The 18,149-nt window shown below is 38.4% G+C and overlaps 1 protein-coding gene across 1 annotated transcript; it reads right to left on the reverse strand.

The window, feature by feature from the left end:
- Positions 1 to 275: 275 nt before the first annotated feature.
- Positions 276 to 18,042, reverse strand: FAN1 (FANCD2 and FANCI associated nuclease 1). Its single transcript, XM_026855689.1, has 14 exons — positions 17,847 to 18,042; positions 16,285 to 17,703; positions 15,365 to 15,505; positions 14,154 to 14,349; positions 11,652 to 11,885; positions 11,023 to 11,154; positions 9,790 to 9,898; positions 8,963 to 9,082; positions 6,505 to 6,669; positions 5,384 to 5,552; positions 3,453 to 3,556; positions 1,843 to 2,037; positions 1,315 to 1,443; positions 276 to 517 (listed from the first exon to the last, which is right to left on the reverse strand). Exons 2-14 carry the CDS (start codon positions 17,576 to 17,578, stop codon positions 380 to 382), a joined length of 3,126 nt encoding a protein of 1,041 aa, XP_026711490.1. The 5' UTR covers positions 17,579 to 17,703; positions 17,847 to 18,042; the 3' UTR covers positions 276 to 379.
- Positions 18,043 to 18,149: the final 107 nt, after the last annotated feature.

An 18,149-nucleotide genomic window follows, 5' to 3' on the forward strand; every position in this document is an offset into this window, starting at 1 on the left:
TACACAGGCAACATGGAAATGATCAGGACTTGATGCATCACATTTTTCATTGTAGAGGATGTTCTCTGTACCAGTGTGATTGCATCTGTTTCTCTTTATGGGGCAAAACCCCTACGTTACCTTTCATAGAGTAAGGTATGAAATGGGTATAGAAGAGGAATGCTTTGTTCTTCTGAACACAAGATGATACACAGTAAATCATACTGACAGTCTTCTCCAAACTATTTTTTAGAATGTTTTGTGCTAAAAATAACCACAGTAATGTTCCAAGCAACTAGAATTTTAGAAGAAACTACTTTTAATAAGCAGCAGCCAGTAGTGTGTGTCATGCTCGTTCCTTTACAAACACCCAAGTTACCCACGGGATCAAGGTCTATTGTCAGCTGAGGCGTTTACTCTTGCCTCCGACAGCTTGCACGTGACAAACTTCCACTGCAGCACCCAGCTTCTTCAGTTCACTCAGCCAGATTATCTGCTTGGGGGACAGGCGATCGTTGGGACCTTTCACTTCCACCAGCTAAAAAGAAAGGTGAATGATTAGTAGCGGGCCAGGGAGGGACTGAAAGACCATTAGCTCCCACAGTAAGTATTCTTTTATGGCTGTTGTTTGCAACAAAAATAATACAGATTTAGCACAACGGAAGACCCAGCAGGTACTAAACTATTAACCCATGTTCCAAAGTTTAAGAGAAGGAAATGTTAATGTAGTAAATAGCCACCAAAACACAAAGGCATTGGTGAATGAAGATACAGATACTCAAAAACTTCATCTGCAACCTCAACTGTTCAGTTGATGCTGACAGCAACTTACTCATATGTTCTAGAGAACTAATTTCTGCTAGTCAGTTTTGTTTTATAAATGCCTAACAAGTTGCTCCAGCAGCTGAGCGATGTCCAATAGTCTTCTAGTACCACCACCATGTTTACTCAATTTTTGTAGCAGAGAGACAGACACAATTGTTGTTGTCTCATATATTCAAGTTTTTGTGTGTGGTGACATTAGCACCCCTTGCTAACAGCAGTCACTATGTGTATGACTGATTAGTAACAGATGCTTTACAGGAAATTTAATAGTGAAGACTTTTTCCACAGCAATACCTAGCCCCCTCTTGCTGTTTCTCATTATGCCTGTTAAAGCTACAGCAAACTGTGAGGAAATAGCAGAGAACCAATCACCCACCACTTGCCATTGCTGGGCATGAGCAGCAGGTGTAATTCCACCACAACAGGAAAAGACAGTTTGTATGGGCTGACAACTGCAAGGTTTTGCTCCTAAGATCAGCTGAGCACTATTTCCATGCTCTCCCAATATACCTTGAAGTGATTCGTGTGAGTACACCACACAACCAGGTCAGGCAGTCCCCCTCTGCAATGGCGTAGGTCTTTGGAAAGCCGCTTAAAAATACCACTCAGAAACGTTCCTCCAAGGCAAGAGACAAGGCTCTGTAAGAAACGTTTTGGTAGTTGGCTTTTTTTTGTTTGTTTGGTTTTATTTTTTTTTGTTATTTCCTGTACAGCCATTTCCCAATTCTCACAAGCATATTCTATGGCCCATCTGAGCTGCTTCTTTAGTCAAGTGTAACAAGAAACTTAAGCAGAGGTTAGCTACAACCATTTCCCTGCTGTTTCCCAACTACTGTGGCAGGAAAAGTGACCCTATCAGTGAAGAGCAACAGTACTTGGGATTAGGGAGAATTGCGCTGAAGTCCCCACTCAATCCCTCCCTCCCACGACTCGCCATCAGTTTTGGCTCAGTGCAAACTGTGAGCACACTATGGCTGTGGGTGATTTAACGGAAAACCTCATCAAACAGAGTGCCCGTTCTGGACAACAGCAACTTGCCTGAACTTGCTGGAGGGAAATAAAACGCCCCCAGCTGACGAGTGCAGCTGCTTTTCCCTCCTGAGTGGTCCAGACGTCAGCAATCAACTTTGCCAGTGTCTCGGAGGAAGCTGTATGAAGCTCCTGGAGTCTGGCCTCAATGACATCCCTCCTGTTCTCATAGAAGCTGTCAGTGTATAAATCCAGGGGGAATGTCTGTATAAAAAGGCAAATACAGCTCTGAGCAGCTGTCAGCAAAACAGTGATTCCAAGAATGACAATGTGCTAAATATGTTTCTTAACTACAAATTCACTCAAACACTGAGTCCCTGCAACTTGAACACGTCCACCACGTAAACCTTTATTACATCATGGGAAAAGATATGCATATATTTTAACACCCAATGCCAGTGCAACAAATGCTGGCCACATCTTAGCCTGTGCTCTGGTGGTTTTTCACCTCTAGGCAGAGGTTTCCTTTAACACACAATAAACTCCCCTGACTTGCTCTCTGAGCTCCTACTGCTCTCCTAACCCTCTGAGCAGTAACATTCTAGTCATTATTTGGCATCAGTATCAACACTGCTCAGCTACAGTAAGCTGTCTGAGGTGGGAAGAACAAAGCAGTCATCAAACGGGTGTATTACTCAAGCTGCCTAAAAGCAGAGCGCCTTAAGCAGAGCACTGAACAAATTATTGTATAAATTCACCACAGCAATTATTCAATTTTGAACACAGCTGAAAAAAGCTATCAAGTAGTAGCTGAGTGCCATTTCAGCTTGTCAAAATCAAATGCAGAGCACTTAGAAAATGGCAAATTTCAGCGTTACACAAACTGCTGCCACAGCTAATCCCACAAAAAAAAAAAACAACCCACAACAAAAACCACCTAGGGATGACTGAAAGAATGAGAAGACAATTGTCTGGCCTTTTTCAGTTCTACATCATCTGAGATGGCTTTTCAGAGTTTTCTTAGCAAATGTCACTAACTGATCAAGTTTTCTAATTGCAACTATTAAAACTGAGTTGTGGGATGTAGAGCATTTAGGTAAAAGCCACAAGTTCATCAGGGATCATAAATCTTAGGGTGTGGCAGGGAGTTGTTGCTGGGATGGTGTAGTGTTGTCTGCTTGTTTGTTTCTTTTTGGACAAAAAAAAAAAGGATGATCCCAAAAGCATAAACATGTTGGGATGGAGTGGGTGGGGGGCATTAACAAACCTGATTTTAAAAATGTGACTTCCCTTTAAAGGCTATTGAAAAGAAACAAGACTCTCCTCTTTTTTTTTTTTTTAATGCAACGCACCATCTTCAAATGAGACGAACAATGCTACGGTATAGCAGTATCCTTCCACTTGGCCCAGAGAGTTCAGATAGAGGACATACACATTTAGCAAGATGAATCCCACCTTATCTGACAGTCAATCCAGACTTACACAGCAATAAGTTATCAAAGAGCCCTTTAGTAACAAGCCCAAGATAACAAATAATAAAATCAAGCCAACACTAAGATCTGTCTGGAAAGTCCCTCAGAATAAAAATGTTAATCTAATTCCAAGTAAGATTTTAACATGGTTAGAGAGCCTACAGCAATGAGTAAAGAAATTAACTAAAGAAAGCCTTTCAAAACTACCTGATAGGAATTCCTGAACACATCAGGTATGTCATCCATGAAAATGATGTCCCACATCAGAATACCATACAGCGTAATAAATGTTGAGCCTTCCCCATGAATACCTAAACAGCAAAATTTAATAAAAATGGAAACATTAATTTCCACAGCAATCCCATATAAGGAGGTACTAAACCATCATGATCCAAAACAGAAACATGCTGTGTTTGGGTTTACTACACAGCTCTTGTCAGTGTGTACCAACATTACAGCATCAAATTGTAAATGCTCTTTATTACTTCCTCAGTTTGCTAATGTTTTCTATTTCCAGGCTAGTGACCATCATTTACAGTGTAGGATTAATTAACTATGCCTTGTCATGAATAAGGTTTACTGTTCTAATTTTAACAACTTCTAATACAACTTTTAAAAATTTTTACACTGTAAAAGTAATATATTAATAGCAAAATGTTTATATATACATGTCATATTATAGATAGATAGATATATACACACACATATGGAGCTATACATACACATGCATGTACACATGTATGCCTATACACGTGTGCTGCACAAAGCACTCAGCACCAGCAGACCAATGCCCAGCACAGTAAAACTGTAATACATTAGTAACAAAATTTTTGTATGAATGACATATACGTATGAACATGTACATACATGTGAGCATCAGGAAACACTTGTTCACTGTGAGGGTGACCGGGGGCTGGCACAGGTTGCCCAGAGAGGCTGTGGAGTGCCCATCCTTGGAGATACTCAAAAGCCGGACACGGTCCTGAGCAACTGGCATTAGGTGGCCCTGCTTGAGCAGGGGGGTTGGACAGGGTGACCTCCAGAGCTCCCTGCCAATCCCAACCATTCTGTGATGTATGTTCTGCTATTAGTCTGTTAGCATATTATATATAATATGTAATGTTAGATATTATACATATAGATAATCAAGTATATGCTCTAGGTTACTATATTAGATATAATATATAGTATAATGTATATATGATCTAGCATACAAACTGTAGAGAAGGAGAGCAAGCAAACATGCCTGCATGTGTGCATGGGTTAGTGTGTGTGCACAGTGCTGGACTGGGCATTCTGATTCCTTAGGCTGACCACTAAATCACACGTGGCCACTGTGTGCTCAGAATTTGTACTGAGCCAAGACCAAACTGAGGGTGAGTGGGAGTGAGGAATCAAGTGGGGACTTCAGCACAATTCTGCCAAATTCTAAATATTGTCAGCATCCCATCTACCCTTTTCTGGTATGGTCACTTCTCCTGCAACAGTATTTGGGAACACATCAGTAATATAAATTGATATTGAAATATGTATTTTATATAAAAATATAAACTGCCTACCTTTTTTTCCTGTAATAGGGACCTATATATACTTATTTGTCCATGGCTTTTCACGGCTCTTAAGTTGTAAAAATATATGAACTCCTACTAATAGAGCTGAAAAATCAAGCCTCATCAAAAGAAGCTGCTAATTGTCTTGCTACGGTGTATATACAGTTTTCATGTTCATCTAGTACCAAAAATCAATGGAAGTTTACCTTTTTTAATGACACTCCCTTAAATGACACTGCTAGCATTTTACCCCTACAAATAAAATAGTTGTTCACTGATAAAAAAAGCAAAGTGATTTTTATGGAAATAAAGAAGAAAGTTGGGTTTGTCTTAACATTTCAAAACTACCTTAAGTATATGAAAGCAGGAAATAATTAAAGGCCAGAAAGCAGGTCAGGTGGAAAATATACATTAGAGCATTTTGGTAAGGAAATTACCTATTAGAGCTGTTTGGCAAGGAAACAGAATCAGACTAAAACCTGGTCTAATGAAATCAGCTAAAATTGGTCTATTAACTAAACTGCTTAGTAAATTGGTTGTTTACTCCCAAGGTTATTTTAATGAAAAAAAAAAAAAAATTACTATTACCCTGATCAAAACCGTTCTGCCTGTAATGAGTTAACGCCAGCTCCTCAACTGAGCACATGACTGTGGATACACTGAAGTCTTCACCTCCTTCTTCATCACCAATATCCTCCATTAGGAATACAGATTTTCCCATTCCCATCTGAGGACACATCTTTCCTTTGATTGTAACCTGAACATATTAAAAGAACTAGTTACTTTCCAGCATCACATTTAAAAAGCTTTAGCCTAGGTATTCAAATCTCTCCTAAAACACAAACTCCTTTTCAGTTTTCTTAAAATCAGAACTAGACTTGTTTCCAAAAATCAACTGAATAAAATATAACCTGCCATTTCCTTGAAACCATTGTTTCGTTTGCCAGTATAAACTGGCAAATTTTTCAGAAAAAAAAATGTCTAGCAAAAACACTGGGCAGATGGGAATGTAGTCTTTCTATATGCAGGATTAGGAAGAAAGAATACAGTCGACTGAGGATACTGATTCTGGACTGGGAAAAAGAAGGGCTGTAGGGAGATACGTGGGGACAAGGATGAGAGAGAAAGTGAGGCTCTGCTCTGCCTTTGCAACAGTAGGGAAAAGAATGAGTTAAAAAAAAATCCAGTCCAATATGATGCAAGTGCATCACACTGTGTACTCATGTAGCGCATATTTAAGAGTGCATAACTCCCAAAGCTTATTAAAAAAAACTTGCATTTTTTTAGCCACTGATATAATGCTGGCAATGTCTTAATGTTACTACTACTTTTTCTTACACACAGAATGCTCGGCTTGAACCAGAGGCAATGCACTGATTTGATCAGACTCTTCAGACAGAAAGGTTTGAGAGCATTGCTGGTAAATTAGTGGAGTTTATAGCTGATCAGATTTGTAACACATATTCAGTAAAGCAATGCAAATTAAATCAGTGTACATCTGACTAAGTTCAGCTAAGAAACTGACCATTTATTAAGTCGAAATATTTGTTTACAAGAGGCTTCTGTTTTTAGAAACACATTTGTATTCACCTTCCTGCAGCAAAAATAAGTCAGAGGCTGGTGCACAGCACACAGCAAGTCTCCCAGATTTTTTCTGGTCAGAAGAAAAAAGACATCATGAGTTGTTACTTCGCAGCAACTTTACTTACATGTGTCACATCCTCCACAGTTATGACTGGCAGATCATAAAACAGGCATCTGAACTGCTTGCAGCTTGGCGAGTCTCTGATTCGTAGGGCTCGCTGGTAGAGAGAGAGACGATGCCCAGTACGTACAAATGGGTCTGCCAGCCCATTTCTAATGCAGTCAATGGCCTAGCAAAGAGCAAGGTAACAAGCAATCATTTAGAAAGCCCAGGCACATCTGTCTGTTCTTACTAAGCCTAAAAGACTGACTGATTTAAGGAGCACAAAAATGTGAATGTAAAAAACAACATAAAAGCCAGGGCCACCTTTCTTATTTACTTACTGAAGTGATAACTAGCATGCACTAGGAGGCTTCTGGATTCAAATTTGCACTAGTACAGTGAAAAGAAATTACTGTCCACTGATCCATATAAGATTATGGGAGTATAAATTCTACATAAGCAACTAGAAAAGAGTTGGTTCTAAGGTAAATCAGTTCAATATTTTTATGTCAGTTTCTTAACAGCACATAATAGGAAAACAGAAGGACCACATCAGTTGTGCAAGAATAACATAACAAATTTTAGACCAATGCACTACTGCACTGAAGAATATCTGGGGTTAAATATGGACTCCAAAAATTAATTCAAATCATGGTTCTGTCATACTCTCCTTCAATGACTTGAGGAAGGCACTTTGTCCTCATTTATAAATAAGGAACCAAGACTAACTTTTCCTTTGTACCATTTCTAATTCCAAATCTGGAAAAAGCCTGATATGGGGGTATAAGATACAGAAGAGACAACTGCAGATGTCTGACAGCCTATAATATTATTTCCTTTTAACAGACTTAGAGAATTAAACTGCAACACAAAATACGATCATTTTAATCCCAATTCTCAATGAGGCAAGGAAGCAACACCAAGGGAAAAAAAAAGTCATTCTGTGCTTATTTTAAGTAACTCTACAACTGCTACTGTTCCTGGACTTAAAACTTCTTTTAATCTCTATTTTCACTGCCAAATTAGTCAGCTATCTTAGGTATGTTTAATTAGATTGGTCTTCTTTGTCTTTTAGTTAAAAGTTGATTTTCAGTCTGCCCATACTTCGCTATGAACTAAATAGTCCTATGGAGTTTCATTTTCAATCAGTGATAATATATCTCCTTTGTAACAGACGGGAAAAAAAGACATGATCTCCTGTACTTCTAAATCCTCAGACCAGCAGCTGATACAAATACCAACCTGCTGTTTCTTGCACAGAAAATTCGTGAACTGCAACTGAGCCCTGAAATGAGATAGACAGTGGCTTCTATGCCTTGTGGCTCTTGAAAAGAAAATCTGTGAAAAGCTGGTGCTGACTCACAAGAAATTGAAAGGCACAACCTGTACTGCAGCTTGCAGTTTTCTCTGGTTCCTTTATCTTTCCAGAGGTGCCGGAAAGTTCTACAGAGATTTACAATAATCCTTGCCACACAATCCTTGCCATTCCTATATGGTTATTTTTCTCTCATTCAGTTACATGCCAGCTAATCACTTAGGAAACTGAAAGACTGCTCACCATGTACACAGTGTTTCTGAAAGCCTGAACTGCATCATTCAGACTCAAGACTGGCAAGTTTACCCACTGCACAAATAACGTGTTTAGCTTGTACAAACACACCCTACTGGTGTGTGTGCCCTACTGGAAGGGAAGTGGGCAAATTTTCAGCAAAAGCTAAGATTACTTCAAAAGCTCTTCTCCCCTAGTCTGCCTTCCTAAGTGAATTAAACAGACCAGGATGGACATAGCCTCTAATACATGCTGCCTAAAACCATTAATGTTATTCTTTACCAGTCTAAGCGTGGTCAGTTATGCGTTTTGGACCACAGAAATAGTTTAAATTTGCTGTTGAGGACTGATAACTCTGCCAGAGCTGTGTACAAGTAACAGACTAGAAATGGGGTTGTCTACTGCTTGACCCTTTACAGTAGAAACCCCACACCAAAACTGGTCCAGGTATAGAAGACAGCCTTCTCCCCACTGGCAACGGTTAGCCAAGGACTTAATTCTCTTAATTTTTTGTTTGAAAACATTAAAAATCTCCTTCTGATCATGTTTGCTTTTTCCATTCTGGATATGGCCTCTTTCTGAATTCAGGGTCTGAAGCAGAAGCGTTTACTGCAAGAAATTTCTCTGCTTCTCACACATTAGGCAAATTTATAAGGCAGAACAACAAGGAAGCTGCTGCCCGATAACTCTGTACAATCCTTCATGCCGAACAGTGTTCTTCTAGGCAACAAAAAAAAGCAGACCAACCAAGGACGAGGGTACACTCAATTTCTTGGGAGAAACTGGTTGCCAGACCTTGGGATTCCTACCAATATCTGCATTTTTAGGAGATCCTACCCCACTGTTCTTCTCATACGAAATATTTTTAAAAAATGTTTCTGGCCCATGACCGCAGTGTTTCTAGCTTTACAGCATGCAGTTGTGAAGATACCTTCTTAGTGTTTTTCAAGTGCTGATGTAAATTCAGAGCTAGGCGATCCCACCATCGCCCTCTGCTGTCAGTACAATAAACATCCTGAGACAGAAGTGTCTGCAGCTCCTGCACCGCTTCCTGTAGCAACAGGATTACATCTTTATTAATTGAGTTATTAGAAAACCAAGTTCAAATTTCATTATATAATTACTGGGTGCTATAAAACTTTGTCTCTGCACAATTCAAACCCCATTTTCACTCCAGCATCCCATGTATGTATGTGCATGGGTATATCTTAATAACTCTAGAATAGCAGTATTTTTATGTAAACTTAAAGGTTAGCTACCAAAAATACAGTGGTTTTGTCTTTTCTGTATTCCTTATTGTATATGAAGACATGAATATTACTTGCTGCCTTTTTGCAGAGGCAGTCTTCTTCAGAATAATCTGGTTTGCTTTAACATTTAAGTCAGGGGCCTTGGGAGCTGTTAGCTCCTAAGGTAAAGAGGCAGGGATTTCACATAAGATTTTTCTTCCAAGATTTTCTTATTTAAAGGCAGCAAATCTAGTGGAACACAGATATCTTTAAATAATGAAACAATGTCTTAGCAACAGTCTTAAGGTATATTACATATAGTATATGTCCAAAGCATAAGCAGAAATCAAAACAATTTAAAACTTTCTGAAGTAGCAAGAAAAAAAGGCACTTTTTCCTTAAAAGTAGCCTGTTAAGAAAACTGTAGCAAGTCCTAGTAAACATTACCACCATTTTCCAGCCACATCAGAAATGTAAGTTGATGTACAATGCCACATAGCATGTATTCCTATTCACTTCACCCTTTTACCTCATACATGTGAAGTCTCTGCAAAATTTCAACACCCTGAGAAAGGATTCTTGTATACACCCAGCCAACTGTGAAATGTCGCAGATACTCAGGTAAAACTCTGTGATAGCTGAAAGATAAGAGCAGCTCAGATCAATTTAATGATGGTAATTTAAATTCTTAAAGTTTTCTTACTAAGAATACTTATACCTACAGCATTTACAAAAATTAAATGCCTTATATATCAAACTGAAATGAGTATCCCAGCTGCAAACTCAAGACCCCAAAAGAAAATAGTTTAGCTGAGGTTGCAGGTGCAAGCTGCACATCAACAGCATATTTTGGTCTCAACAGCAGTGGAATTATTAGTTAATAAGTTTTACATCAAATGCAAACCAGTAATTTATTACATCATGATTTGTTACTGTCAACTTGTTCTTGTAAGTCAGAAGGTTATCTTTAGAAACACCACTGAATTAAAGAAAAAGACTAGAATAGGCATTTCCTGCCATAAAAAAAGACTAACAACTTTTGAGTAGACACCTCTATGTTTCAATATAAAGTCTTTTGAATGTTTTATTGAAATAAAAATAGGGTTTTCTACTGTTTTCAGTGTGCAATGAAATAGACCTCCAAATGACCCTTTATGAATATTACTTTAAATCAGTTGAATGAAAATGCCAAACATAAGGCTTTAACTTTGGGTGTATCATTAACCCAGAAAACAAAGTAATTGAAAGAAAAACTGATGAAGGACACTTCAAAAACAATAGACGTTATTTCAGTTCTCTGATCTTTAGTAACATTTCATGTGTGACACCCACTTGGAAGTTTGAAGAGATGAATAACCCAGTATGTTTTCCCATAATGTCCGCAACACACTTTGGTTCACAGTGAATTTTAAGTTCTGCTTACTGCTATTTGTCTAAAAGTCATAAAAATAAAGTATGGCAAGGGAAAAATAAGGCTCTTGTTCTCCTCCACTGGCACACAGAACTGAAATGTTTTAGTGCTTTATCCATGCCTACCAACTCATTCCCAAGGTTTCATAAAAAAGGCCTTTTCATATAATCACTTAAAAGCTAAACAAACAACCAGGAAGTTCAAAGCTTTCAGGAACATTAAAGCTTCTAAATTTATCAGGCTTAAATAATATCACTAGTCTATAAGCCTCTCTCAAAAGAAAAAGTGCCCAAAGTAAGATAATACACTCAATATTTCATATGAACACTAGGCTGGTTTCCAGTTTAGTACCTCAAAGAGGGGTGATTTTTCAGTTCATTCCAGGTTTCTTTAGCACACATATATAGATGATTAGCTTCTTCCCAGTTTCCATTTACCATTGCACTGGCTATATCATTTGACAGATGAGCAGCAGCTGCATACCTAAAAGAAAAAAACAGTAAGTGGATTAGGCTCAAAAAGCATTTACAATTAAAAGAAATCAATTCCTCCATACAATACCTTTTAAAAACTCCCTTACAGTCTCCAAATACACTGAACAATGTAAACAACTTTATTCTTTAAAATCAGCAGAGTTTATACTAGGAAGGTACATTATGTTTAAAATTACTTACAAACCAGAGAATGTATTTTTTATTTTGTTTGGAGTCCATTCTAATAATCATCACAGCAAAAGAACAAACAACTTTCATCAGATGATCATGAACCAAATAAATATTTATGCATATTTAAATATGCAAGCCACTGTGAATTACAAGTCCTAGCTGGATACAAAAATGCATTTCAAATCACTGCAAAAGTGCACTTCTACCTATTTACCTCTGGAGTTCTACATGACAAATTCTTATTTGCCTACACAAGTACTGCAGTAAAGCTTTTCTAGACATAACAGATTTCCAACCTGCCAAAGCTCCCCCTACCTGATAAGATCTTCTCTGTCCTGGAAGACCTGTGTTTTCCTGTTGACGGTGTAACTGGGGAATACCATACGCCCCATGTTTACCATAAGGACTGTGGAGAGCTGGCCTTGACCAGCACTACCAGCTTCTTCATCCACCAGTGACTCAGACAGTGAAAACAGCAGCAGAATTCTAGAAAAGACAGCCCGAGGGCCTTTACAGACCCTGACAGATCTTCCAGCCAGGTCCTTCACCCTGGAAGGACAAATAAAATTATTATAATAAATGGTTTTTACTACCACTTATAAAAAATGAAATATACTGAATGAAGTATGAGAATAATTTTGTTTTCAAGACAATTAATGTGTAAACTTGATTTTCCTTGAAAGAAGCAGCTTGAGAAACTACATTGTGCATGTAATCCCTAGTGAAAAGCCAAAGAAATGCATTAACTAATAAAAAGTTTAAGGGCCAACTTCAAGCAGAATAGAATTGGAACTAACTGGCCTCTGGGTGCAGCCACTCCTGTTGCTATGCAGTACCAACACTCAACAAGACTGGTTTGCTGTTAGGGCAATGTTTACAGACCACAATTTGAGATCCCTTGTTTAAGGGTGTCTTCATTAGCACATCTTCATCCAGCCTTTTCACACAAGACAAGATTTCTGTTACCTGTCCACAGGGCAGCACAGATCTAAAACAGGATTTTCTCTGATCCCTAGGGTAACTTGTATTTCAGCTGTCAACTATAGCAAAGAACATTACATTCACAAAGTTGATGTGGCTGAGCAAGTAACTATCAGCCTCTTTTCTTGCAACAAGGACTTTTTTTGCAATGTAACTAACTTTCCCAGGTTCCTTTCCATTTCCTGAGCACATTTTTTTTCTAGCCTTCCTTTGTATAGTTTAAGCCAATAGTCTGAAAACAATTTTGTTTCTGTTAGAGATATTAAACAAATTATGCACCATGCATTGTTATATAGTTCAAATACCTAGTATCAAAGAGAAAAAATGAAATCTCAAGTGATATAAAGTATTTTCATACTGAAGTTTTCTGTATATGGATAAGAATGGAGAAACAACTGCAACTCCTTAAAATAAAACATCCATACTTATCACAAAGTCCCAACATCCTCTAACACAAGATAATCACGGCTGTGGCTACGATCACTTCACCTGTTCTCCTGCAAACAATGTAGTGCAATGCTACTGGAGACAATGACACCAGTGTGAAATACTAGAACCACTAGAGCTCCTGTTGTATTCTGAAAACAACAAAACCAAATAAAACTACTTTAAAGAAGCTAGCCATACTATGCAAACCTCCCAGTTGTGAAGCTCTAAAAGCCCAGCATTAAGCTAGCATTAGGCCTCTCTTTTGGCTTAAGGAAAGAAGACCTTACTGATCCACGTAATAACAATTCTTCATGGAGGGATGATTTTAAAGTTCTTTTTTCAATACTAGGCCCCTTTTAATACAAGGAATCTTGTGGAGAATTTCAGGGAGGAATATTTCTCCGATAAACATAGTTATGCAAAACTTGACAAAGCTTTAGATCTCATTTGAAAAAGAGAAAGACAAATTATCTGAGGCAAACGCAGTGCATACTGATACCTGTCAGCTTTCTACCCCACTTGCATTTTGTACAGAAAGGATTCCACAATTACTTAGTTCAGATCCCAGTTCTCTAGCCTACTATACAAGCTAACTGTTAGACAAGCAACCTTTGTTTATATGCACTATTATTCAAACTGCTACTTTTTTTACTTTAGTTACTAAGAGAGATAACTGCATGAGAAATCTTACAAATTCCAGAACTGACTTGTACCCTAGCACCAGTAGTATACTGCCTATTACTTTAGTTCATATTCCTAGACTTCCTGTGGATGTTCTAGCTACAGATCCAGCACTAAACACCAAGAATGGTAATGCTGTAATCACTCGTACTCGGTCAGAATGACACCTTAAACCTGAATCTGGACCCCAGAAGACCTGGAATTTAAGAGCATCCAATATATACAGCTGTGATGGTCACAGTGAAAAAAATCACAGGAAAGAAAGAACTCTTTATCAATAATCTTTTCCCTTTAAAAATACTGCAGAAAAGGAGGCTCTATGCTAAAGTACAAAGTCAATCACAAAAAAAAGAGATTACTGCTCCCCTCTAATTCTGCTAGAAGATCTCACCCAGCAAACAAACATCAGATAGTTGTTTTAATAGGTAATTACTTTCCTTATGTCTTCCTAGATGTTTTTCTGAACTGATTTTGCTTTAAATGTTTCTCTGTATAATTAACTTTGGAGATAGCTAATCATGCACACAGCTGAAAAGCACTGACAAAGTTTAAAAAAAGAAGTCTAATATTTACCCTTCTGTTTGACCCACGGTGTGTCAAAATTTAATGCTGCCCTTTTTTATTCATCAATTTTGTAAATGCACTCCTTCCTTCAAAAGGCATCCAAACTGAGTCCTTTGAAGTGTAACTTACATTCACCAGCAAAATTTAACTATAAACAGTTACCTTTTTAAAATCACTGTCCCAATACCAGACTGACTCCTGCTGAAGACTGAACGTTGTTTTGCCAGACTCAGAAAATCATCCACAAGTTGCTGTTTCTGACCATTTGGGTTTGGCAAGTGAAAGATCTTTGCCAATGTTTTTAGCTCAGGGGCTGAAAGCAAATCCAACCCTTCACACAGATCTTCCAGTTCAGATTCTAAAAATAAAATGATCCACATATATTCATTATGAGATATACATATACACTCAAGATCAAAGTATAGTACATTCATAAAACCTAACACCAATCTAGTGATTTAGATTCTTCAAATATGAATTACTGATGTTAGCTGGTTCAGCTTGAAATTCATTCTCTTCACAGATCCAGTCTGAAGGAATGGAATAGTCAGAAAAAAATCCCTTTGCAATTTCAAAACAAAGAAATTCTGCAGAGTTACAAAAAAAATGCTGTTCAGAAAAACTTGTCTTCCTGATGATTAAAACTTTGACCAATGCAAAAAAAATAAAGGTGCTGCCAGGGAGCAGCAAGAGCAGAGCTGCTCAGCAGGAAGGAATGAGCCAGGAGTCAACAGTGACTACAGCAACAGTGTCCTCACCAACCCTGGTGCAGTCCCACCATAAATGAACAGAATGGGCAGAGCAAAAGTCCTGATAACCGATTCCACTGGCAGCCCCAGAAAAGGCATGATGTTGAATAAGGTCTGGGTCAATCTAAGAGATGACCCAGACATAAGACTAGCGACAAGACTACAATTTATGTCTGGGATCCATCCACTGTACATGGCCACAGACAAGACTGGAAACAAACACCTGCAGCACTGGTTTGAGGTTCAGCCAGACGGGGATGGACAAGGCTAGGGACAGGGTGTCTGCGAGACAGCTCAGGGCAGTACTGAAGGATATTAGAAGTAGAGTTCCTGGACCAATACACAGAGGCTGCATAGGTCAGGGTCTGAGATGACGCTGGTGAGGGCAAATAAGGCCTGTTGTTGCACCTATAGCCCTGACATTTTTTTACCTCTCCCTATTACCTAATTTGCACTAACTGCTTTTAATGTAACACAACCCAATTCATCTACGTGAAATCTTTATTCTGCTCCTCTAGTTCTTTTCTCAAGGCACACACAAGCATATACTGCATTAAACTCTAACAGGACACAACTGCAAATTTTATTTGTAATATTTTTAATATCTATTAACGCTGGCCATACCTGTTTGCAGAAATCTGGCTTCAGCCAGTTCTTCAATTATTGGTGACAAATCTGTACTTATCTCTTCATACTCTATTTTGTTCACCTTTAACCAGTTCAGCTTGCGTTGAAATAGTCTCACATATAACTTCTGCCCACCAACTGCAAATTTTATTTAAAGCAGGGAAGGATAAAAAGAAAATTAAATTCTAAAACAGTACTATGCATAATCACTACCTTACCTAGAAAAATCACTTTGATGCACTTTAAAATACATTCTGACTTCTACTGAAATTAGTGAGAGTTAAAAGTACTAAGCAACCTATAGGAAAATTACTGTTAACTAGTAACTAGCATTCTAAACACTGCATAATAATCATAGGAATAACCATGGATTCACCAAGCATGAAAGTCATCTGTAAATGTGCTGAATCAAAGCTCAAAAACATCACTTCAGAAGTGTTTTTTTCAAGGTTTATGTACCCAGCACAGGCGTCCTTGTAACACCATTTTCTAGAACTCCCATACATATTAATCATTAAAAACTTGGTGTTATCTAACACTCTTTTTCTGTGCTATGAGCTTCCTTCCTTAGAAACATGTTTATATGCAGCAGCAAGTTGACTTAAGATTCTAAAAACCAGTATTAAAACAGTAAAAAAAGGATTCAAAAAAATTAGAAATATATGTAATCATTCTCTCCCTATTTTTTACAAGTCTCCACTATTATCATTACCTTCCATTAAAGCAGTATCAGGAAAGTCTACCTACAAGAAGCCACTGGGGGATACATCTCCTGAGAAAAGGGAGCTTCTTCCCTTCAGGAATTTATCAAGTTAAACTGCCCATCGCTATAGCATTCTTCACATAAAACTATGTAAAGGTTCTCTCTACAAGAGGTAACATGAAAATATACTATGGAAAAAAAAAAAAAAAGATACCTGATAATTTCCAGAAATTGGTTATAACGTTCATATCTTGCTCATCAAAGAGTCTGACATCATCTTCGTTCTCCAAGACTGCTCGCAGCACCATTAAAAAATTCTGGAGGTAATATGGGTGACCAGGAGATCTGGGCACAGAGCAAACCTCATCTACTTTGTCTAAAATGTCCCCAATGGAATCTTGAAATTCTACCTTTTCCACAGTTTCTGACAAAGCATGATCAATCTCATCCTTAAAGTCTTCATGACCTTCCACAGGAAGTACCTGTACATCACCCTTGCTAAAGCAATTTTGCGTACCACAGTTCACTTCTCTCTTGGAAGAAGGAATAACCTGAGTGTGAGGCTGAGTCTTGACTTCTAAACTATTGGTCAGCTCTGCTGAAGTATAAATGGCTAGATGTGTTTCAAATTTATCAGGACTAGGTATCACACCTTCAGACCTACTTTCTGTGTTGGTGCTCCTTGTACCAATTGGTAACCTTTTGCCATTATCAGCTGGTAATGATACCTGAACCATATCCACAAGATCTCCATTACATTTGCGTATTCCTTCTTGAAATTCAGTTTGCTTCTTCGAAAAATCCTGTTCCTGGCGCTCACTCTGAGCAAGCTGATTTTCTTTCTGAGAACTATGTCCAGCATAAATCTCATCATCATCCTGTGCTGCAGCACTTTTGCACATACTGTGAACTGCTGGAGGTGAAGGGTCGATCTCTTTATACACAATCTGTTTTCCTCCCTGGATACAACGTCTTCTGGAGAGTTTAGATGACAAGCTTCCCAAAGAGACGATTTTAACTGTTTGAGCCTGTGGTGTATTGTTAGCACTACAGACCGAACTATTATTGCTAAAATAAGGACTAATCTGTTGTGCTGCACTCCCTTCTGTTTTTAATAAACTGCTTTTGGAAGGACTGCTTTCTAGATTTAAGAGGTTTTTTGAAAAATATAAGCTGGAATTATTGTTCACAGTTGCAGCTGGGGGACTCTCATTCCTAAGAGAGTTGTGTATCGAATCAGTGACACCAATCTCACCATGGTTTCTCTGACATGTTTCATCCATGTGCTCATTTATTCCATATCTTGGCACCATTTGCCCACACATGGGACAGGTAATTTTGGCAGGGGGAACATTGTTGAAAAAGGAAACAATAGAGGAGGTTGCTGAAGGTATAGAAAGTGTTCCTTTACCTTCTACTTTTGTTGTTGTTCCTTTTTTTTTCTTGTTTTTACTGACTGACAGACTTATTCTGGATCTTTTAATTTCTGAAGACCTAGCTTCTGCCATTACAAAACTTCAAAGCATTTACATGGCACAGGCAACTTCATTCGGGATGTATTTCCTTATTCTGTAATGCTTAAAAAAATACTTTCCTTGGCTTTGCATTTTGCATTTGTAATCCTGTGACATGCCTTCAAGAAAGAAAAAAAAAAAGGAGTGAAAGATCTTCTAAGGTACCAAATGCAACCTAGATGAACAGTGGAGCAGAAAAAATAAAACCCTAGAAGTGGAAAAGTCAAGCAATCCTTAACTGCTCAATACAACTGTATTTTACCTTCTCACTAGGCAGGCAAGCACGTGCACGATGTCGTGCTGAGCACTGCAGCTGGCTTCATGGGAACGGTTTAAGAAAATGGAAAGGCTACAATACACTTCGGTTATTTAAATGCCACGTTCCCTTGCTGCTGTAAATGCGAACGAGATAAAGTCAATGTTAGGATATAGCCAAGGCCTCCGGTTCCTGTCACTGTCTAGTTTGCTGTTCACACGCACACCGCTTCTCGGTGCCACCCGCCCGCTTTCACAGAGCGCGCACAACGGGCCGCAAGCGCCGAGCGCGCCGCGCCGAGCCCCACCG

Source organism: Athene cunicularia, assembly GCF_003259725.1.
Source record: "Athene cunicularia isolate RWA chromosome 10 unlocalized genomic scaffold, athCun1 chr10_part1, whole genome shotgun sequence".
Lineage (NCBI taxonomy): Eukaryota > Metazoa > Chordata > Aves > Strigiformes > Strigidae > Athene > Athene cunicularia.

Bases quoted from the DNA above. Each gene is read 5' to 3' on its own strand.
- FAN1 (XM_026855689.1), bottom strand. From the start codon at position 17,578: ATGGCAGAAGCTAGGTCTTCAGAAATTAAAAGATCCAGAATAAGTCTG. The intron at 11,886-14,153 runs GTAACTGTTTAT...TTGTCCTTCCAG, and splicing joins GGGACAGTGATTTTAAAAAG to GGTGAAGGACCTGGCTGGAA. The intron at 6,670-8,962 runs GTATCTTCACAA...GCTCTTTGCTAG, and splicing joins ACTTGAAAAACACTAAGAAG to GCCATTGACTGCATTAGAAA.